This window comes from Podarcis erhardii (genome assembly GCF_964252035.2).
Source record: "Podarcis erhardii genome assembly, chromosome: 4".
Classification (NCBI taxonomy): Eukaryota; Metazoa; Chordata; class Lepidosauria; order Squamata; family Lacertidae; genus Podarcis; species Podarcis erhardii.
Genome location: NC_138508.1, coordinates 1,447,298 through 1,469,919, shown reverse-complemented (window position 1 = coordinate 1,469,919; position 22,622 = coordinate 1,447,298). Strand labels below are relative to the sequence as shown.

Genomic DNA, 22,622 nt, shown 5'->3' with positions numbered 1-22,622 from the left:
AGGGAAAAAGGGCACCAGAGTCGTGGAAGGAAGCTTATATTACACATATTACACTTATACCGAAAACGGAGTCTGAGAAGACACAGCTTAAGAACTACCGCCCCATATCTTTGCTTAATGTGGATTATAAAATTTTTGCAGATATTTTGGCTAAAAGACTAAAAAAGGTACTAGTAGAAGAAATTCATAAAGATCAAGCGGGCTTTCTCCCGGGCAGACACTTGTCTGACAATACGAGGAACATAATTAACATTTTAGAAAAATTACAAGTGAATATTAATACCAAAGCAGTTCTGATATTTGTGGACGCAGAGAAAGCCTTTGACAATATCTCTTGGAGTTTTATGAAGAAGAATTTACAGGGGAGGGGGGTTGGTCAAGGTTTCGGAAATGGTATAGGTGCAATTTACTCAGAACAAAAGGCAAAATTAATTGCGAACAATGTAGTGATCAATCCCTGAGCCTGGCCCTGGCCTTGGAGGCCCTCCTCCAGCTGAGGTGAGGTTTTTTTTGGTGGGGGATGGACAGGGTTGTGGGGGTGGGTGGGCGGCAGAACTCCAGGGGGAGCTCCAGGTGGGGAAGAGCAGGCAGGAGGGAGAAGGGGGCAAGGGAGACTCGGAGGAGGCAGCATCTAACCCTCTCCCCCCTTCATCTCTGGAGCATCATGAGGCCAAAGTTCAGCGACGATATGCGCAGTGATATCCTGCACAGGACGTTTGAGGCAGTGCTGAAAGGGGCTGAGAAGGTGGAGGACAGAGAAGTATCTCCTCTGTCTTGACTTCCCTTTGCACAGCTCTTTCTTCTGCTCACACCCTTGAAATATTTAACGCAACAGATGAGACAAAAGACATTTGAATCGGCTAATAAATGTGGGAAACTGCTAGCCTGGCAGATGAAAAAAAGACAAAAACTTAACACCATTACAAATTTGGAAGTGGAAGGAAAGAATATACAGAATCCAGTGGAGATTAGAAAATGTTTCCAGAGATACTTTAAACAACTATATACACAAGGGCCACAGAAAGAGATTGATATAGACCAATTTTGTAGACCAAAATGGTCTACAAAAAATCTCTCAAGAAAATAATCTAATGTTGAACTATAGAATAACGGAACAGGAGGTAGAAGGTGCCATCCAGAATATGCAACTGGGTAAATCTCCAGGACCCGATGGCTTAACTTCAAAATATTATAGATCTTTGAAAGATTGGTTAATTCAACCACTAAAGGAAGTTTGCAATGAAATATTGGAGGGGGAAAAGGCACCAGAGTCGTGGAAGGAAGCTTATATTACACTTATACCGAAAACTGAGTCCAAGAAGACACAACTTAAGAATTACCGCCCCATATCTAATAAATATTATTTAAAAAGAATCTGAGACCAGGGAGAAGAGTCGGTAGAAGAAGATTGGAAGAAATTTAAGGACTATTTACAGAAACACTGTAAAATTAAGGAATGTTAGAGGGATGTGGAATGAATTTATGTGGTTTTAGCAATAATGTTATTAAGGGGTACATAAAAATGGATTGTTAACATGTGAAAACGTAAGGTTATAATATATTATGATAAAATATTAAGATAAAAGCAAAAAGGGTAAGGACTTGCTGAAACAACTATTGAACTAGAATACAAAAAAGGGAGGTGTGAGGAGGTCAGGGAAACAAGCAAATGAAAGATAAGACATGGAAAGAACGATTTGTTTTTAACTGTTTTTATACATTTTGTATTTTTTTCTTTTTCTTTTTTCTTTTTCTCTCTCTTCATTTTAGCTTTATAACCTCTTTGAAACTCTAATAAATATTATTTAAAAAGAATTACCACCCCATCTCTCTGCTTAATGTGGATTATAAAATTTTTGCAGACATTCTGGCTAAAAAATTAAAAAAAGTACTAGCGGAAGAGATACATAAAGACCAAGCAGGCTTTCTCCCGGGCAGACATTTGTCTGACAATACAAGAAATATAATTAATATCTTAGAAAAATTACAAGTGAACATTAATACTAAAACAGTTTTGATATTTGTAGACGCAGAGAAAGCTTTTGACAACATTTCTTAGAGTTTTATGAAGAAAAATCTTCAGAGGATGGGGGTTGGAAATGGTATAGGTGCAATTTATTCAGAAGAAAAAGCTAAACTAATTGTTAACAATGTGGTGATGGAGGAACAATGTAGTGATGGAAGAATTTAAGATAGAGAAAGGGACACGACAAGGTTGCCCAATTTCCCCATTGCTTTTTATTTCGGTCCTGGAGGTTCTCCTAAATATGATTAGAAGGGACCAATTGGTTAAAGGTATACAAGTCAGAGCCAAACAGTACAAAGTGAAAGCATTTGCAGATGATCTAGTATTGACATTACAGGAGCCAGAATCTAGTACTAAAAGAGTTCTTGAACTGATTCAAGAATTTGGTCAGGTAGCGGGTTTTAAGTTGAATAAGATGAAAACTAAGGTTTTAGAGAAAAATCTAACAGTGTCTGAGAGAGAGAGGTTTCAGAAGGAGACAGGATTAACACTGGTTAAGAAAGTTAAATACCTAGGGGTTAATATGACTGCTAAGAACGTGAATTTATTTAAGGATAACTATGAAAAATGTTGGATGGAAGTGAAAAAGGACCTAGAAATATATCGTTGCTAGGCCGAATTGCCGCGATAAAAATGAATGTATTGCCAAGGATGCTGTTTCTGTTTCAAACATTGCAAATCCTGGATAAAATGGAGTGTTTCAAGAAGTGGCAGAGAGATATCTCTAGATTTGTCTGGCAGGGCAAGAAGCCTCGAATAAAATTTAAGATATTAACTGATGCTAAAGAAAGAGGTGGATTTGCCCTGCCAGACTTAAAACTTTATTATGAATCAGCCGCCTTTTGTTGGCTGAGAGAATGGCTGCTTCTTGGGAACACAGACATTTTGGATTTAGAAGGTTTTAACAATGAATTTGGGTGGCATGCATACTTGTGCTATGATAAGGTCAAAGCACATAAAGCGTTTAAAAACCATATTGTCAGAAAAGCACTGTTTAATGTCTGGATAAGATATAAGGACTTGCTTGAAAATAAACCCCCAAGGTGGTTGTCACCAATGGAAGCGAAGGCTCAGAAAAAGCTCAATATGGAGGCCAAATGGCCGAAATATTGGGAAATTTTGGAACAAGAGGGAGACAGATTAAAACTGCAGTTTTGAAAAATTAAAAAATAGAGTGCGAGATTGGCTTCATTGTTATCAAATAATGGAGGCATATAATTTGGACAAAAAAAATTGGCTTTCAGGTGGAAAAATCTAAATTGGAAACTATGATGGGATAATGAGCTGCTTGTGCGTAAAAGCTTGATCCCTCTGGGGTTTGGCTGGTCATCCAAACCCAAGCACTAACGGAGCCCCCAAAGCATGGCTCCGTCAGTCGCTGGTAGAATCTGACAGTGGGCGTCTACGGAACCTACGCCAACATAAAAGTTGTTTGACGGACATGCGCCTTCGTGACTCTCTGCGTGACAGTTTCCGGCGAAGGGAGGGAGTTCCTAACGGGGGTCTTGTTACCTCTTCACTGTTCTCACTAGAAGTGTCCCAGAGCCTTCCCTCCGCTGTGACTCTTGCACTCCCCCTGCTGGTTCCCTCCTCTGCTGCAGAGTCTCTCCTACTCTGCTGGAGCCTGTCCACTACCTGTCCCTCCGATGGCAGTTCCCTGACCTCCCCCCCAGGGCCCCCTTCACCCCCCCTCACCTCCTCTCCCACTGGCGGTGAGGGCGGAAAGCCCCTGAAGGAGCTCTCCTCGTCGTCAGAGGATTCAAACACTTCTAGCCACGGCGTACCGTCTCTCTCCCCGTCTTCCTCTTCTTCGTCGGAGTCGGCTTCCTCACCCACCCCTGACTCTGGGAACCCTTCAAACTCTCCTTCCTCATCGGTGGTCCCAAAGTGTTCCCTTCTAAATCGTGCCACGGGTTGCGGTTTTTTTGGGAAACGCTGGTGAAATGTTTCTATTAAAACCTCGTCCTTGACTACCTCTGCTGGTACCCAAGTGTTTTCCGACTCTACTTCCCCTTCCCATTCTACCAGATATTCCACCTGATTCCCCTTCCACCTGGAATCAATGATTCCTGCCACGTTCATGTCGCGTTCTCTCTCTTCTATCACGGGCGTTTGGGTGGCCTCTCTCTCACGCTCCCCCCACTCACGTCCCTCCGGTACGGCGACAGTAATGACCTGTGAAATACTGGGTGTAATTTCATGTGACTGGGCAGTCTGAGTTTGAATGCTACTGGGTTGACCTGCTGTATGACCTCAAAGGGTCCCAATCTCTTGGGTCTCAATTTCTTACTCCCGCCCTTGAACGGTAGTCCTTGGGTGGACAACCACACCCGGTCTCCCACCCTTATGATTTCACCTTCCCTCCTATTTCTGTCTGCTTGCTTCTTATATTCTTCCTTGGCTCTCTCTAAGTTAAGTTGAAGCTGACGGTGGATCGCTTCCATCTCTTCAAAAAAAAGTTCCGCCGCCGGCACGCTCCACCTCTCCCCCCCTCTCCTGGGAATGCCCGGGGATGGCACCCATAGTTTGCCAGGAAAGGACTCATCCCTGTGGACACATTCTCCGTGTTGTTGTAGGCAAATTCGGCCAGCGGTAGCTTATCTACCCAATCATTTTCTCTGTCCTTTACATAACACCTCAGGTATTGTTGTAAAATGCCGTTTGCCCTTTCCGCTTGCCCATTAGTTTCTGGGTGTCGGGCAGTGGAGAAATTGAGTTCTACTTGCAGTAAGCTCATAAGTTTCCTCCAGAACCTGGAAGTAAATTGTTTGCCTCTGTCACTGACCACCCTCAAGGGGGCGCCATGCAACCTGAAAATATGCTCTACAAACAACTTGGCGGTCTCCTCCGCTGTAACCGCATGTGAACAGGCTATAAAATGACACATTTTGGTTAATAGATCTACCACCACCATGACAGCTGTTTTGCCTTTGGATTTTGGCAGGTCCGTCATAAAATCTATGGATACTGCCTCCCAAGGCCTTTCTGGCGTGGGTAAGGGTTGTAATAGCCCCGCTGGCGCCACCCTCTCTCCTTTTGCTCGCTGGCACCTGTCGCAACCCCTGACATATTCCCGCACATCCTCCCTCACCTTGGGCCACCAAAACTCCCTGGTAACCAACCACATGGTTTTGTGCTGTCCAAAATGTCCCGCTGTGGGGCTGTCATGCAACTGCTTGAGTACTCTGCCCCTCAGTTCCCCATCTGGTATGTACAGTGCCCCTTTGTAATACAACGCCCCGTTCTTTTCTTCAAACCCCCCTGTGTTCTCTTCTGTCCTCCTGAGTTCTCTGAGTTTCTCTTGGGTGTATTCATCGTTCTCCGTACCTTCCATCAGTTCCCTTTGCCCCACCAATGCCGCCCCACACACCCAGCGGTCTTCAGAGATTACATGCCTTGCCTCAGGCGCTCCCTCCCCCTCTAAGTACTCAGGTTTCCTGGAAAGAGCATCCGCTCTCACGTTCTCTGAGCCTGGCACGTAACGAATCTCAAAGTGGAATTTGGAGAACTCCTGGGCCCATCGCACTTGTCTCTGGTTCAGGACACGGGCTGTTCTCCAATATTCCAGATTTTTGTGGTCAGTTCGGACTTGAACTTTGTGTTGTGCCCCAATCAGCAAGTGCCGCCATTTCCGGAATGCTTCATGAATGGCGAGCAGTTCTCTGTCGTACACTGTGTAGTTCCTCTCGGATTTGTTCAATTTCCGCGAAAAGAATGCACACGGTCTCCATTCAGACGTATCCTTTCCCGGCTGGAGAAGCACGGCCCCCACTGCTCGGTCTGAAGCGTCAGTCTCCACTCTCATTGGTTGTTGTAGATCCACGTGCAGAAGCTGTTCTTCCGACGCAAACGCCTGCTTTAGGCGTTCGAACGCCCGCTGCGCTTCTTCCGTCCAAACAAATTTCTTTTTGCTACTAAGACAATCTGTGATGGGCGCGGTCAAATGGGCAAAGTTTTTGATGAACTTCCTATAGAAGTTTCCGAAGCCCAGGAACCTTTGCACGTCCTTCTTGGTCTTTGGTGTTTTCCATTCCAGTACCGCTTGAACCTTGCTGGGATCCATGGCCAATCCCTTGTCAGACAACCGGTACCCCAGGAATTCCACCTCCCTAGTATGAAACTGACACTTCTCCAGTTTCACCCACAGCCGGTTTTCTCGCAGTTTGCTCAGTACCTCTCTTACATCTCGCACATGCTGCTCCTCATTCTCTGAGTACACCAGGACGTCATCTAAGAACGCTACGCAGTTCTTGTAGAGCAATGGCCCCAGGACGTGATTCATGAATGATTGAAAACAGGCGGAGCCTCCTTGTAATCCGAAAGGCATAACGAGGTACTCAAAAGCCCCCAAGGGGGTGAACATAGTGGTCTTCCACTCATCCCCCTTCCTCACACGTATCAAGTTATATGCCCCTCTAAGGTCCAGCTTGGTAAAAATTTTCCCTTTTCTCACCTGTGTCAGAATGTCATCAATTCTAGGCATAGGGAAAGTCACTGGTTCTGACACTGCATTCAGGGACCTGAAATCACACACAAGTCTGGGCTTGCCCGTGTTTTTTTTGTCCACAAAGAACACTGGACTGCCCCCCACCGCTCTGGACTCTCTGATGAAACCTCGCTTAAGATTCTTGTCAATGAACTCCCTTAACTCCTGCATCTCACTGTCTGACATTGCATACAGCTTGCCCACTGGCAATTGTGCTCCTGGGAGTAAGGTAATTTGACAGTCAAAGGGTCTGTGCGGGGGCAGTTTATCTGCTTCCTTTTCGCTGAATACGTCAATCAAGTCAGCGTATTGTGGTGGCACCTTTCCCTTGTCCATCACTTCCATCCCTGCTAGAGTGGCCCTGGCGCCTGCCTGAGCCTCTCCCTCCTTGCAGTGTTCTAGGCAATGTGCTGATCCAAAGGAAACCACTCTCTGATGCCAGCCTACTAGCGGATCGTGTAGTGCCAGCCAGCTCATTCCCAAGATAATAGGGGCTCCTCCCAAGGTGGCTACGTTAAATGCTATCAGTTCTGTGTGCCGTGCCACCCTCATTATCATTGGTACAGTCTGTTGGCTCACTTCTCCTCCCAACAGCTCCCTCCCATCAATCGTGGTAACCTGCAAAGGCTTACTTAATGGGATAGTCTGTATCTGATGTTCAGCTGCAAACTCCTTACTCATGAAATTACATGAGCTACCTGAGTCCAATAGCGCTTTTATCTTTAGTGGGTGTCCGTTTGCCAGTTCCAGCAACACCTCTATCACAAGCGCTGGTCTTGGAGGTTCCGGCGTGGGCACGTTCACTACTCCCTGGCCTGGCTGCTGTGCCCTGATGTTGGCAACCAGGCGTTGGCTTTTACTTGCTCCTTGGTTTCTTCCTCCTCCCTCCCCCCAACAGTTCCTGCCATCCCTTGCCATTCCTTCCTTTGCGGACAGACTCTGGCAAAGTGACCTGGCTGTTGGCAGAGATAGCATCTCTTGCCGCTCTTTCCCTCCTTCTTCCGCCCTTCACTGGTGTTTGAAACTGCGCGCGCCCGCGCTGTTCCAAGTTCCATCGGCTCTGCTGGCGGGAAAGGCTGCTCCGGAATCTCTGGAATGCGGAAGTCCTTCCAACGTTCCCCCTTTCCTTCCCGCTTCTCCATAGCTCTAGCTTCCTGGCGTGATCCTATGGACAGCGCTGATTTAGTCAGCTGATCCATAGACTCCGCCCTAGGCGCCCGGGAAAGTTCATCTTTCACTGCCGGAGAGAGACCTTCTTCAAACAGCATTTGAATGGGTTCACTCGCAAGATCCCACCCCAGTCTATGAATCAGCATGGTGAACTCAGTCCAGTACTCACGTACAGATCGGCTCCCCTGTTTACACGCCATTAACTGCCTGCGCACCACCCCCTGCTCGATCTCGCTGGAAAAAATCAAGTCCATGGCGCGAAAAAACTTCATTGTGTCCTTTAAGATGTCATTATTGGCTGCCATCAGGGGCCGGACCCAGTCCTTCGCCCCGCCCTCTAGATGGCTAATCACGTACGCCACTCTAGAGTTCTCATCGGGGAAGTCATCAAACAGTAGATTGAGAGCATATTGCATCTCTGTCCTAAAAGCTTGATAGTTCCTGGGATCCCCCCCAAATTTCTGCACCAATCCAGGCACCCTTCTGGCAAGTGGGGTGGTTTTGCCCTTATCCGCATCTTGAGCCCTCCTCTCCTCGAGCCTCGCCGTTTGCAGCGCGAGCTGGACCTCCAACGCCCTGTACCTTTCTTCCAGGCTTGGACCTGCTCCAGCTCCAGCTCCTGCTCCTCCGGTTCCGGCTGGTTCGCTCATGATGCCCTCTGCTTGCACAAGCTGCTTTCAGAGACTGTCAGATTGCTATGATGGGATAATGAGCTGCTTGTGCGTAAAAGCTTGATCCCTCTGGGGTTTGGCTGGTCATCCAAACCCAAGCACTAACGGAGCCCCCAAAGCATGGCTCCGTCAGTCGCTGGTAGAATCTGACAGTGGGCGTCTACGGAACCTACGCCAACATAAAAGTTGTTTGACGGACATGCGCCTTCGTGACTCTCTGCGTGACAGTTTCCGGCGAAGGGAGGGAGTTCCTAACGGGGGTCTAGTTACCTCTTCACTATTCTCACTAGAAGTGTCCCAGAGCCTTCCCTCCGCTGTGACTCCTGCACTCCCCCTGCTGGTTCCCTCCTCTGCTGCAGAGTCTCTCCTACTCTGCTGGAGCCTGTCCACTACCTGTCCCTCCGATGGCAGTTCCCTGACAGAAACAGAACTGTTAGATCCCAAAATTAAGAATTTGTCACGAATGTATAACTTGCTGTTGAAATGGAATACTCAGGATGAAACAGTGAAATCAGCTATGATTAAATGGGCACAAGATGTTGGTCATAATATTATGATGGCTGACTGGGAACAGTTATGGACCACAGGTATGAAGTTCACGGCATGTAATGCCTTAAGAGAAAATATAATGAAAATGATCTACAAATGGTACATGACACCAGTCAAGCTTGCAAAAAATTATCATTTGCCCGATAATAAATGTTGGAAATGTAAAGAGACTGAACGTACATTCTTTCACCTTTGGTGGACGTGCCCAAGGATTAAGGCTTTCTGGGAGATGATATACCTTTCTGAAGAAACCAGAGGCCTTTCTCCTGGGCATGGTCGGCCAATTGGTGCCAAAGAAGGATAGAACTTTCTTTATGTATGCAACAACAGCAGCAAGAATACTTATTGCAAAGTATTGGAAGACACAAGATCTACCCACCCGGGAAGAATGACAGATGAAAGTGATGGACTACATGGAACTCACAGAAATGACCGGCAGAACCGAGACCAGGGAGAAGAGTCGGTGGAGGAAGACTGGAAGAAATTTAAAGACTATCTACAGAAGCATTGTAAAATTAATGAATGTTAGAAGGATGTTGGAATGAAGCTATGTGGTTTTAGCAGAAATGTTATAAAGGTTTATGAAAAAACAGACTGTTAATTGGTGAAAGGAGGGAAAGTAAAGTTACATTATATTAAGATAAATTACAGGACAAAAATTGGAAAAGATGGAAAGGATTTGCTGAAATGTTAACTGAACTAGAATACAAAAAAGGGAGGTGTGAGGAGGTCAAGGAAACAAGTATATGAAAGATGTTATGGGAAGATTTGCTGTGTTTTTTATTGGATTTTATTTTTCTGTATTTTCTTTTTTCTCTTTTCTCCCCTCTTTTTCTTTCTTTTTTTCTTATTGTGATGTATTGTTTTGTTTTTGCTTACCTTTTCTTTTTGTAACTTTTAAAACTTTAATAAATATTATTTAAAAAAAATCAAAGGGAATGTAAATGCTCTAAAATACATAAATGAAACACTTGAGGCCAAACTGAAGCGTTCTGCACGTGATCTTTTCCCATATACTGAACCTTTCTACAGTGGTGCCCCGCAAGACGAATGCCTCGTAAGACGAAAAACTCGCTAGACGAAAGAGTTTTTCGTTTTTTGAGTTGCTTCGCAAGATGAATTTCCCTATGGGCTTGCTTCGCAAGACGAAAACATCTTGCAAGTTTGTTTCCTTTTTCGTAAAACCGTTAATACCCAGGGTGCATTGCTTGAAGAGGTGCAGTTGCGACTTGAACTTCAAGGAGCAACACATAGCACGCGGTGTGGTAGCCTTTTTTGAGGTTTTTGAGGACTTTTCTGATTTTTGAAGCTTTTCCAAAACTTCTTTTGCATCCATTTGGTAAGTTAAACTCTTAAAACTTTTTTGGGGTTTTTTGGATTTTGGGTTGGGGTGATTGGAATTCAAGGACTTGGTGTTGGGGAGAGGTTTGCAAGAATCTGGGAGATTGTGTGGTTTTTTATGATTTTTTGTGACCATTGGGCCATGTGGTTTTTTTAAAAAAAAATAATTCTGGGTTTGAATTTCTGTGCGGTGGGTGGCTGGGGGAACAGTTGGGGAGAGGTTTGCAAGAATCTGGGAGCTGGGGTTTGCAACAGTTGGAGAGGGGCTGGGGGAACAGTTGGGGAGGGGTTTGCAATTTCTGTGCGGTGGGTTGGTGGCTGGGGGAACAGTTGAGGTTTTTGAAGACTTTCGTGATTTTTAAAGCTTTTCCAAAACTTATTTTGCAGCCATTTGAGGATTTTGAAGACTTTGGTGATTTGCAGCCATTTCGTAAGTTAAACTTTTAAAACTTTTTTTGGGGGGGGGGGTTGGATTTTGGGTTGGGGTGTTTGGAATTCAAGGACTTGGTTCTGGGTTTGAATTTCTGTGTGGTGGGTGGCTGGGTGCTTTTGAATTTTTTGGAAGTGAAGCACTGATTATTATTTTTTCTGAGTTTACGAAGTAGGAGCTGTGCTGCCATGGGACCCAAGAAGACTGCTGCTGCGGTGGCCGGCGAGAGGAAGAAGGAGAAGGTGACGCTGGAAATGAAGAAGGATATCATCCGGAAGCACGACGGCAGAATGCGTGTGACAGACCTCGCCAGGGAGTACGGGAGGAATCCATCAACCATCGGGACCATCCTGAAGATGAGGGAGAAGATCCTTGCGACGGATGCAGCCAAGGGAGTCACCAGGATTGTGAAGAACCGCCCAGCTGTTCTGGAGGAGGTCGAGAAGTTGCTGCTCATCTGGTTAGAAGAGAAGCAGTGTGCAAGGGGACACAGTGACTGAGGCCGTCATTTGTGAGAAGGCCAAGGCCTTGCACGCAGACCTCGTCCGGGAACAGCCAGGAACCTCAGGCGAGCCAGAAGTCTTCAAGGCAAGCAGAGGCTGGTTTGACCGGTTCAGGGCAAGATCTGGAATCCACAGCGTGGTCAGGCATGGAGAGGCTGCCAGTTCTGATGTTCCTGCGGCTGAAGACTTTGCAGCGGAGTTCCTGGAGGTTGTGAAGATGGAGGGCTACGTTCCACAGCAGGTCTTCAACTGCGACGAGACCGGGCTGTTTTGGAACAGGATGCCCAAAAGGACTTTCATCACACAGGAGGAGGCCAAGTTGCCTGGCCACAAGCCCATGAAGGACCGTCTGACCCTGCTCTTCTGTGCCAACGCAAGCGGCGACCTGAAGATCAAGCCCCTGCTGGTGTACCACTCGGAGAACCCATGGGCCTTCAAGAAACACAAGGTCGACAAGGAGCAGCTGAGTGTCATGTGGCAATCCAACAGCAAGGCTTGGGTCACACGTGTGCTGTTTGTGGACTGGGTCAATCTTGCTTTTGGCCCTGCTGTCAAGCAGTACCTGCTGGACAACGACCTGCCGCTGAAGGCTTTGCTTCTGATGGACAATGCTCCTGCCCATCCTAAAGGCCTTGAGGTGGACTTGTTGGAGGAGTTCAGCTTCATCAGATTCATGTTCCTGCCGCCTAACACCACGCCACTGCTCCAGCCGATGGATCAGCAGGTCATCGCCAATTTCAAAAAACTCTACACCAAGGAGCTTTTCAGGCGATGCTTCGAGGTGACTGACTGCACCGCCATCACCCTGCGGGAATTCTGGAAGGACCACTTCGACATCGTCACCTGCTTGAAGATGGTCAACACGGCCTGGAAAGGGATCAGCCAGAGAAATTTGAATTGCGCTTGGCGCAGCCTGTGGCCGGACTGTGTGGCACCAAGTGACTCTGATGCACCAGAGTCAACAGTGGTGCAGGACATTGTTTCTTTGGGGAGGACCATGGGCCTGGAGGTCACAGAGGAGGACGTCAGCGAGCTGGTGGAGGAGCACGACCACGAGCTGACCACCGTGGAGCTGGTCGAACTGCAGGCAGAGGCTGCGCAGGAGCAGGCCTCGCTGGAAGAGGAGGAAGCAACTGAGGAACGGCTGTTCTCCAAAGACCTGAGGGACATTTGCCAGAAGTGGAATGAGGTGCAGGCTTTTGAACAGCGGCACCACCCTAACAAGCACGTGATACATGACCTTGTGAACACTTTTCATACGACGGTCATGTCGCCTTTCAGGGAGGTGCTGAAAAGGCAGATGAAGCAGCAGACCATGGACAGGTTCTTCAGCAAGAAGCAAAGAGTGGAAGAGGAACCTTCTTCGAGTTGTCCCCCAGAGTCTTAGAAAATGTACGGTACACTTTGTTGATTTTTAAATGTTTTTCTGTCATGTTTAGAAACTTAATTTATTGTTCCTTCAATTTTTGAACTGCTCTTTACAGTATGTGTGACTTTAAAGAGCAGTTAATAAACTCTTGTTGTACCAAATTGGGCTTTGTTTGGACTTTTTTTGACCATAGGAACACATTAATTGAATTTCAATGCATTCCTATGGGATTCCGTGCTTCGCAAGACGAAAAATTCGCTAGACGAAAAAACTCGCAGAACGAATTAATTTTGTCTTGCGAGGCACCACTGTATCTGTTTGTTTGTTTTCTATTTCAGCAGGATTCAGCTCCATGTCATGTTGCTGCTGTGTGCAAAAGGTGGTTTCAAGAGAATCAATTCCACTGCTGGAATGGCCGGGGAATAGCCCAGACCTTAACCCAATCAGAAATCTATGGAGCCAACTAAAGAAACTTGTTAGTCAGAAGCAACCCAGCAATAAAGCCCAATTAACAGAGGCAATGATTCCATCTTGGTTTCACGTTATTACAGCTGCAGAACTAAGAAACTTGCTTCACTCCATGGGAAGGTGTTGCAAGGCCAGAATTAAAGCTAAAGGTTCCCGAACTCAGTATTAATTGACATGCTGAGAATTTCTGTAAGAAGATTGGCAGATGAAAATAATGGACTTTGCATATCTGGTGACACTGACAGGAAAAATTCAAAATCAGCATGATTAAGTATTCCAAAAGGGTTGGAGTAAATTTATATGATATCTGAAAGATTATTGTAAGCAATTAACATCACTAGCAGGGTTGTCTGAAGACTTGTAATGAGAAATTTTCTACCTTTCTATATTTAAATCTTGAGACATTCTGTAATGAGTGTAATAAGAATTGGAAAATGTACAAATTGCAATGATATAAATGTTAATTTCGAAATCTGAGGCAGGAGGGAAGGAAGTCGAGGATCTAAAGAGCCAGGGTGGTATAGCGGATAATGATGATGCGAATGTACAATATTAAATGGAAAATAATTTTAAAAATTATATATACAAGAAAAAACAGTAATTTATTGTTCAAGGTTTATTGTGGGAGTGTTAGGTTTCCCGTTGTTGTAGGGGGCGCTGTTGAGCTCTGTGAAAATATATGAGGTTCGTCACATAGAGGTATTTTTTGAATTTCCAGGCAGATAGGATGATCCCACAGGGAGCCTTACCAAGAGAGGCCACGATCCCACGATTCTCCTCCATGATGTCCTTATGCAGAGCTCTCTGGTCAGGATCCAGCAACGCCCACTCCTCGTCCGTGAAACGAACAGTGACATCTTCAAAGCACACTGGACCCTAAAAGGGAAATGTCCTCCTCTGAGACAGCAGAAATATGACATGCTACATAATGCTCTGTCTCCTTCCTTCCTGTTAATTGCTGCGTTGTTTCAGTAGGATTGCTTTGCTGCACATTTTAATTATGGATGCCTATTTTAACGCTTTAATCGAATTCTATGTTTTAGTTACGGACATTCATCTTTGTGCAAATAGGTGGTACTCCTCCTGGTGGTTTTCAAGTTATTCTGCCTACGCAAGCATTCCAGTTTCCCCGATGGAAGGATCCCCTTTCTCCTCTACCCGTGAGTTGTTCTGGGGAGGTTCCCTCCCAGTGCCCTAGAGCCAAATTCAAGGGGTTCATGGGGGCATGGAGAGGGGGAGGAGTGGGGGGCAGGCCCCATTTAGCAGCGGATGGGGCTGGCTAGGTAAATCCTGGACACTATTTGTAATTGTCTGTCCACTGCTTAGAAGCCTGTTTTAGCATTCAGTGATGAATACAGAAATACAAGAAGCCTAGTTTGGATGGCCATGTGTCTTGGGTGATCTAGCTGAGACTCCTGCAATGCAGGGGGTGGGACTTGATGACCCTTGGGGTCCCTTTCAACTCTAGGATTCCATGAAAACTGCAACTACAGATGAATCCTACTGGCAACATTCAGAAGGCTGTTGTCACAGAGTTATATGGGCAGGAAATCCCACACTTCACAGCTGGAGTTAACTCTTTATCAGCAAGAACACGATATTCACAATCTTGGCTGAGGTTCTGGCGTAATGAGAAGAGCAGCTCATTCCCGGAGGGTCTGTCACTTTGCATGTCTTAGTGCAGAAAGTATTTCCTATAAAGGAGTACGACAAGGCTGTATATTGTCTCCCGGCTTATTTAACTTATATGCAGAATTCATCATGCGAAAGGCTGGACTGGATGAATCCCTAGCTGGAATTAAGATTGCCGGAAGAATCATAGAATCATAGAGTTGGAAGAGACCACAAGGGCCATCGAGTCCAATCCCCTGCCAAGCAGGAAACACCATCAGAGCACTCCTGACATATGGTTGTCAAGCCTCTGCTTAAAGACCTCCAAAGAAGGAGACTCCACCACACTCCTTGGCAGCAAATTCCACTGTCCAACAGCTCTTACTGTCAGGAAGTTCTTCCTAATGTTTAGGTGGAATCTTCTTTCTTGTAGTTTGGATCCATTGCTCCGTGTCCGCTTCTCTGGAGCAGCAGAAAACAACCTTTCTCCCTCCTCTATGTGACATCCTTTTATATATTTGAACATGGCTATCATATCACCCCTTAACCTCCTCTTCTCCAGGCTAAACATGCCCAGCTCCCTTAGCCGTTCCTCATAAGGCATCGTTTCCAGGCCTTTGACCATTTGGGTTGCCCTCCTCTGGACACGTTCCAGTTTGTCAGTGTCCTTCTTGAACTGTGGTGCCCAGAACTGGACACAGTACTCCAGGTGAGGTCTGACCAGAGCAGAATACAGTGGCACTATTACTTCCCTTGATCTAGATGCAATACTCCTATTGATGCAGCCCAGAATTGCATTGGCTTTTTTAGCTGTCGCGTCACACTGTTGGCTCTTGTCAAGTTTGTGGTCAACCAAGACTCCTAGATCCTTTTCACATGTACTGCTCTCAAGCCAGGTGTCACCCGTCTTGTATTTGTGCCTCTCATTTTTTTTGCCCAAGTGCAATACTTTACATTTCTCCCTGTTAAAATTCATCTTGTTTGTTTTGGCCCAGTTCTCTAATCTGTCAAGGTCGTTTTGAAGTGTGAACTGTGGTGCCCAGAACTGGACACAGTACTGGACACAGAAGAAATATCAACAACCTCAGATATGCAGATGACAAAACATTGATGGTAGAAAGTGAGGAGATATTAAAGAACCTTTTAATGAGGGTGAAAGAGGAGAGTGCAAAATATGGTTTGAAGCTCAACATTAAAAAACATAGATCATGGCCACTGGTCCCATCACCTCCTGGCAAATAGAAGGGGAAGAAATGGAGGCAGTGAGAGATTTTACTTTCTTGGGCTCCACTGCAGATGGTGACAGCAGTCACAAAATTAAAAGGCGCCTGCTTCTTCGGAGAAAAGCAATGACAAACCTAGACAGCACTTAAAAAGCAGAGACATCACCTTACCAACAAAGGTCCGTATAGTTAAACCTATGATTTTCCCAGTAGTGATGTATGGAAGTGAGAGCTGGACCATAAAGAAGGCTGATCGCTGAAGAATGGATGCTTTTGAATTCTGGTGCTGGAGGAGACTCTTGAGAGTCCCATGGACTGCAAGAAGATCAAACCTCTCCATTCGGAAGGAAATCAGCCCTGAGTGCTCACTGGAAGGACGGATCCTGAAGCTGAGGCTCCAAGACTTTGGCTACCTCATGAGAAGAGAAGACTCCCTGGAAAAGACCCTGATGTTGGGAAGGATGGAGGGCACAAGGAGAAGGGGATGACAGAGGACGAGATGGTTGGACAGTGTTCTCGAAGCTACCAGCATGAGTTTGACCAAATTGCGGGAGGCAGTGGAAGACAGGAGGGCCTGGCGTGCTCTGGTCCAGGGGATCACGAAGAGTCGGATACGACTAAATGACTAAAGAACAACAACAATACTAATTAATTCAAGAGGGTTCCGGAAGCTTCTCTGCGTAAAAGAAACAAGCAGAAGGTTCCTGATGTTTGGGTTATTCCTTCAGAGAAGCTGAGTACAGCTGGGTTAAAGGGGTTCTGTCATCTCTTCTGTCAAGGTCATGCTGACTATAAGAAGAGGCCAGAAGGAGCCTGGGTTTCAATTTCTCTCTCTCTCTCTCTCTCTCTCTCTCTCTCTCTCTCTCCCCCCCCCCCCCCTCTGGTGTTCTGGACATAGTATGCTGAGTCTTAAGGTTTAAATTTATTATAAGTTGTGGGAAATTTCAGTTAAGTCTGCTGCAACTGGATTTCTTATGAACAGGGCCAATCCTGAACGTTTTGGATGTGGGACCATTATGCTCATTTGCCTTCAGTAGCAGTAAAGCTCTGCTGGATGAAATACAATTGCCTCTGGTCTATTTTGGGGAATCCTGCAACGTCTTTACAATTTCACTCTGCTAACTATACATTGTAGTTCTGCTCTGGATCAATATTGAGTAGAATTTTAAGACAGTGTCTTCCTCCACAAAAGCAGTTGCCAAGAGTGAAGGCCCCCAACTCCCCACAGCTTTCCAAGCCCCCTCCTCTCTGGGGTTTCTGGCAAGCGATTGAACAGTGCGCCAGTGTGCAGCCTGCCTTTGCCCTTCCATTCTCAGACATCTCCTGGCTCCGAGAGACAAGCAGGGAGGGGGGCTTCTGGCAGAAGGAGAGGGAGCCCCCGGTGGCTCCTCCTTCTCCTGACTCACCTCAGCCTCTCATCCTCCCTCCTCCCACTCGTCTCCTTCCTCTTCTGCCTCTGATTCTGCACTGCATTCTGCCACAGAGTCTCCCAGCTCACTAAACCCTGTTGCCCCTTCAGCTTCTGACACCTCCTCTTCCCAGGCTTCTCCCTCTGACCGCCCATCCTTCTTCTACCTCTACTTCTTGGGGTCCGAGACGTCTTCCCTTCCTGGTTCCCTGGTTGCTTCCTCCCACCATTCCTCTGTGCCCAACCAGTCCATGACATTGCTCCATCCCTCGGCCTCTGTCCCCACAAGGCAGCTTCCCCTGACCTGATCTGGTTCCACAACCGCTGCTTCCCTTCTGCCCCCATGAAAAGGCAGATCAGGAGGTTTTGCCGGCATCATTCTGTCACCTGCAAGAGAAAAAAGATAAGCAGGATGCCAGGAGTGCCTGCTTCTCTCACAGAGGAAACAGGGCATCTCTAACTACAGATGGGCCTTTCAGAAAGCCTTACCTGCTGAGTGCAGTTGGACGTTTGTGCCCATTTCATGTTAGTTGTGCAAAACTATTTCTCCCTTCCTTTGGACCCTTGTTCCCAACTGTTCCCCCCCCCCAAAAAAAAGAACTCACAGATTAGTTGGAAAACCAACAGAACGAGACCAAATGCAGAAAAGCCACCTTCCTCCTTACCCAGTGGCCTCTCTCTGGTGTCCAACGGAGGCCTCTCTGCCTCACAGGAATCCAGGTCCATTTCTGCAAAATGATCCCTTTTCTGAAAGAGCGATTCCAAACAGAGAATGAATGGTGAGAAATGTTAGAAAGAGAATGACAAGGATAGAAGTTTAAGGGTGTTAGATCTCATCCCATGGATGCCTTCCCAGGAAAAGAATGGGCCAACAGTAGAGCATTATGGTATGTTTTCTGTCCTGTTTGGAGCCCCTTGGGAGTATCCAGAGGAAAGTCTCTCTCACCTGCTTTCTCTCCTCTGCCTGACTCAGGAGGAAACCTTCAGCCAGGGCCACTGCCTGGGAACTGGTCTCCGCTCCACAGTCCCTCACCCAGCTCTCCATCTCCGGGGGAAGGACAGCCAGGAACTGCTCCAAGATCACCAGGTCCAGCATCTCAGCTTTCGTGTGCCTTTCTGGCTTTAACCATTGGTGGCAAAATTGGTAGAGTCGGCTGCAAACCTCTTGGGGTCCCTTGGCCTCCTGGCAGCAGAACTGCCTCAACTGCTGGCTCTGCACCTCTGAGCGGAGGGTGTCCTCCTCACCCAGGATCTTCTGCACAGAGTTTTCCCAGAATCCCCCACTGCTCCCAGTTTGGATGGCATGGCCTCTTCCTGCTCCAGGGCCAGCTGAGTCTCGCTCATCCATCTGTGCTCTCAGGAAGCCTCTGAGAGATCGGAAGGAACCCTTTGGTCTTCTGCCAAGTTCTGCCTGTGCTAATGAGGTGCTAGCAAATCCTATAAAGCAAATACATTGTTTAGTTACAGAATTTTTAGGTCAGAGGAAGAGAAATGTTCCTTGAGCAAGCATGGATGAGTCTTCCTAGGAACCAGGGCGGGACTGTACCAAACCATGAGATATCTTCTGAAGAAGAAGACGGAGGAGGAGGAGGAGAGAAGAGGAAGAAGAAGGAGAGGAGGAGGAGGAGGAGAAGGAGAGGAGGAGGAGGAGGAAGCAGCCTCTAGCCCTCCTAGAAGGAAGATTGCGATGCAAAATGGGAAGGCAACTGAAGGGATTTCTCTGAGGTGAATCAGTCTACTTGCTCCTGCCTTCGAGTAAATGCAAGAAGTCAGAACTGACTGACAAGGGAATAATTTGTATCTTGTGGGAAATGGATGCTTGGCTCTAGTGGGGGTCCTGACCCGGGGGTCCTCTGGAGTTGCTCCCCCCACCCCCACTCGCCTGCTTCTGTCTCCTTTTCCTGCACTTGGTCTCTCTGCCGCTCTCCAGACAGATTCATGGGGTGGGGTCCCTTTTTCTTTGCTCTGAGGGCCAGGTATGTTTCTGGCCAACCCCCTGAGGGCCAAGTTCGCAGGGCCAAAAACACCTCCCTTGAAATTTAGGGCAAGGTCCCTGGAGCCTCAGTGAGTAGCAGCGCCCATTTCTGGCTCGGCTGGTTTTCCAGCAACAATCCCTTTGGGAGAGAGAGGATGTGGTCCTGGGATGCCCTGCTCTGGGTGCGAGGGGATTGCTGCCGTGGCCTCCGTGGGGAGCTGCCCTGGGAGACACGGGGAAACTGGTCCCCAATGCAGCAGCCAGACTTAAAGAAGGGAGATTTCGGGGGAGTCATTGTTTTTCTGAAAGGGGGGGGCGGAAGGCCAGATGAGTTTGGGATCCTCTGATCTGCAGGAAGGAGAGCGCGGCAGACCTGGCCCCTCCCTGGCAGGACCCTCTCCTCCTCCCTGACTTGGGGTCCCCCCCCCTGCAGGAGCAGATCAGCCCCCCCCCGGCCTCCTCCCCTGCTGCAGCCCTGGGACCCCCACCCTGACTTGGGGTCCCCCCCCCTTCCCGGCACGCGCTCTCTCCTTCCCTGACCTTCCTCCTGGCTCTCAGCCCCGGGGCTCCTTCCTCCTCTGGGTAGCAGGAACATATGGGGGGGTCTTTGCACCCCTGACATTCTCCTCCCTGACTTGGGGTCCACCCCCCCCCCCCGTGCAGGAGCAGATCAGGCCCCCCAGGCCCCCTCCCCTGCTGCAGCCCTGGGACCCCCACCAGATCCCAGAGAGAGAGAGGGGAGACTCACCAGATTCAGGGAGGGGAGAGCGAGGCAGCCCTTGCAGGAGAGACACCCAAGCAGGGAAGGACTGGGGAGGGGGGGCTTGGCTCTGGAGGACCTGCCCCCCCTTGCTTCCTGGCCTCTCTAGGAAGGCAGCTCACTTCCCTTTAACCCTTGCAAGGCCAGTCCCCCCCCTCCAGCTCAGCCCTCTCTCGCTCTCTCCCAGAATTGGGCTCTGAGAAGAGAAGCCTCCCTGGCAAAGACCCTGATGCTGGGAAAGAGGGGGGGGTCCCGGGGGGGGGGCGAAGAGGAGGACACGACAAAGGAAGAAGAGGGACCTTGCTGCCTGGGAAGCCGGAAACCTCATCCTGGCCTCTCTAGGAAGGCAGCTCGGTTCCCTTTAACCCTTGCCAAGCCGAGTCCCCCCAGCTCAGCCCCCCCCTTGCATTGCACACTCACTTAGCCAGGGCAGAACTCTGATTTCTATTCATTTCTGTTCTTTTTAATGGCTCTAAGGGGGCAACTGCCCCCTGGCTCAGCCTATGGCAAGATGTGCTTTGGGGGGGGGGGATTTTGGCTCTTGGCTGGGCTCTGTGTTCAATAGTGGGGAGACGATGCAGCGATTTCTCCAAAGCAGCTCTTTATTTGTAAGCTGGAACAGAACTGGACAGGAAACAGCTCAGCCGGCCGGCTTTTATAGGCTGTCAACATTGTAGCAGCAACACCCAGGGTTTCCCGCCTAAAGTAACTGACGTGGACCTGAGTGAAAACTATATACAGTGATACCTCGGGTTACAAACGCATCAGGTTGCAGACGCCTCAGGTTACAGACTCCGCCAACCGAGATTTCTGTGAGATGAATCAGCCTGGTTGCTCCTGCCTTCCAGTCAATGCATGAAGTCAGAACTGACTGACAAGGGAGTCATTTGTATCTTGTGAAAAATGGATGCTTGGCTCTAGTGGGGGTCCTCACCTGGGGGTCCTCAGGAGTTGCTCCCCCCCACCCCCACTCCCCTCCTTCTGTCTCCTTTTCTTTCACTTGGACTCTCTGCCACTCTCCAGAAAGACCCCTGGGGTGGGGTCCCTTTTTCTTTGCTCCGAGGGCCAGGAATGTATTTGGAAAACCCCAGAGAGCCAAGTGGACGGGGCCAAAGATATTTCCCTTGAAATTTAGGCGGGTGATTTATTATTATTATTCTGTTAGATGGCTTAACACACGCACAGCCATTGATGCCCAGGTCCCTGGAGGCTCAGGGAGGAGCAGCGCCCATTTCTGGCTGGTTTTCCAGCACCAATCCCTTTGGGAGAGAGAGGATGGGGTCCGGGATGCCCTGCTCTGGGTGCGAGGGGATGGCTGCCGTGGCCTCCGTGGGGAGCTGCCCTGGGAGACACGGGGAGACGCTGGGAAACTGGTCCCCAATGCAGCAGCCAGACTCTGGGCTGGGGTCCTTCTCTTTATCCCTGGCCTTTCTCTCTCGTCTTTTTTTTTGGGGGGGGTGTCTAGTCCACCTCCTTGTCCAGCTTTGGAAAACCATTTGCAGATGTTCCCTCTTTTGTGCAATGGGACTCCTTTGCTTAAAGAAGGAAGATTTCGTGGGAGTCATTGTTTTTCTGAAGGGGGGGCGGAGGGCCAACTGAGTTTGGGATCCTCTGATCTGCAGGAGGGAGAGCGTGGCAGACCTGGCCCCTCCGTGGCAGGACCCTCTCCTCCTCCCTGACTTGGGGTCCCCCCCTGCAGGAGCAGATCAGCCCCCCCCAGGCCTCCTCCCCTGCTGCAGCCCTGGGACCCCCACCAGATCCCAGAGAGAGAGAGAGGAGACTCACCAGGTCCCGGGAGGGGAGAGCGAGGCAGCCCTTGCAGGAGAGACACCCAAGCAGGGAAGGACTGGGGGGGGGCTTGGCTCTGGAGGACCTGGCCCCCCCTTGCTTCTTGGCCTCTCTAGGAAGGCAGCTCGGTTCCCTTTAACCCTTGCAAGGCCGAGTCCCTCCAGCTCAGCCCTCTCCCGCTTGGCAGAACCTCGTATTCTTATTCTTTGTTATTCATTGGGGGGGCAGCTGTCCCCCCTGGCTCCGCCCATGCCCAGATATCCTTTTGGGGGTGTTACGGCAAAAATCCAGGTGCGGAATTACCCTTGCCACCCGGCTCGTCGGACGGAGTCCGCGGGTCCTAGCGGAGAAATGAGCTCAGCCGGAGACAGGAGCAATAAACGGAGATCCAAAGTTTATTGCGCAACAGGTTCAAAATGGCATTGAACCCCGATAATGGGGCGACATAAACTTTTAAAAGTTCCCTCCAAGTCCCAGAATACAGTGCAGAAGACGTCACGAATGCATCACAGAAAGGTGGGGTTACACAGATCAGCACTTCAGTACAGTGGGTGGGGGTTTACACAGATCAGCAGTTCAGTAATGTAGGGGTAGCATGGATCAGCAGTTCCGTAACGTAGAAGTAGCATGGATCAGCAGTTCCGTAATGTAGGGGTAGCGGAAAGAAAGAAATATGCATAAACGTTCCCTGAGTACAGGTGATGGCAAGACAATGGCGGAGATATGCATCGCCCATCACCTGGCATTGCCCGGAGAAAGGGCTTGACGGAATGATTTGATCAGATTAGGGTCTTCCTGGGTACGTGACCTGCCGCTCAGGGGATTATGGCAGTGAGGCGGCAGC

General features: G+C 48.4%; 3 protein-coding genes across 3 annotated transcripts in view; all 3 read right to left on the bottom strand.

Annotated features, from left to right (window-relative positions):
• Positions 1 to 21,828, bottom strand: part of LOC309340967 (uncharacterized protein) — an 80,973-nt gene extending 59,145 nt beyond the window's left edge. The window contains exon 1 of the mRNA XM_081860303.1: positions 21,776 to 21,828. The gene's annotated coding sequence lies outside the window, so the exon portion shown is untranslated. The remainder of the gene's footprint in view (positions 1 to 21,775) is intronic.
• Positions 1 to 21,914, bottom strand: part of LOC309340999 (uncharacterized protein) — a 99,587-nt gene extending 77,673 nt beyond the window's left edge. Inside the window, exon 1 of the mRNA XM_081860373.1 lies at positions 21,864 to 21,914. The gene's annotated coding sequence lies outside the window, so the exon portion shown is untranslated. The remainder of the gene's footprint in view (positions 1 to 21,863) is intronic.
• LOC309340963 (uncharacterized protein) overlaps positions 1 to 22,622 on the bottom strand; it is a 132,450-nt gene that overhangs the window by 8,364 nt on the left and 101,464 nt on the right. Inside the window, exons 2-5 of the mRNA XM_081860292.1 lie at positions 18,202 to 18,692; positions 17,921 to 18,002; positions 17,560 to 17,642; positions 13,763 to 13,889 (exon numbers count right to left, since the gene is read on the bottom strand). Of these exons, the coding sequence (XP_081716418.1) occupies positions 13,763 to 13,889; positions 17,560 to 17,642; positions 17,921 to 18,002; positions 18,202 to 18,692 (783 nt within the window). The remainder of the gene's footprint in view (positions 1 to 13,762; positions 13,890 to 17,559; positions 17,643 to 17,920; positions 18,003 to 18,201; positions 18,693 to 22,622) is intronic.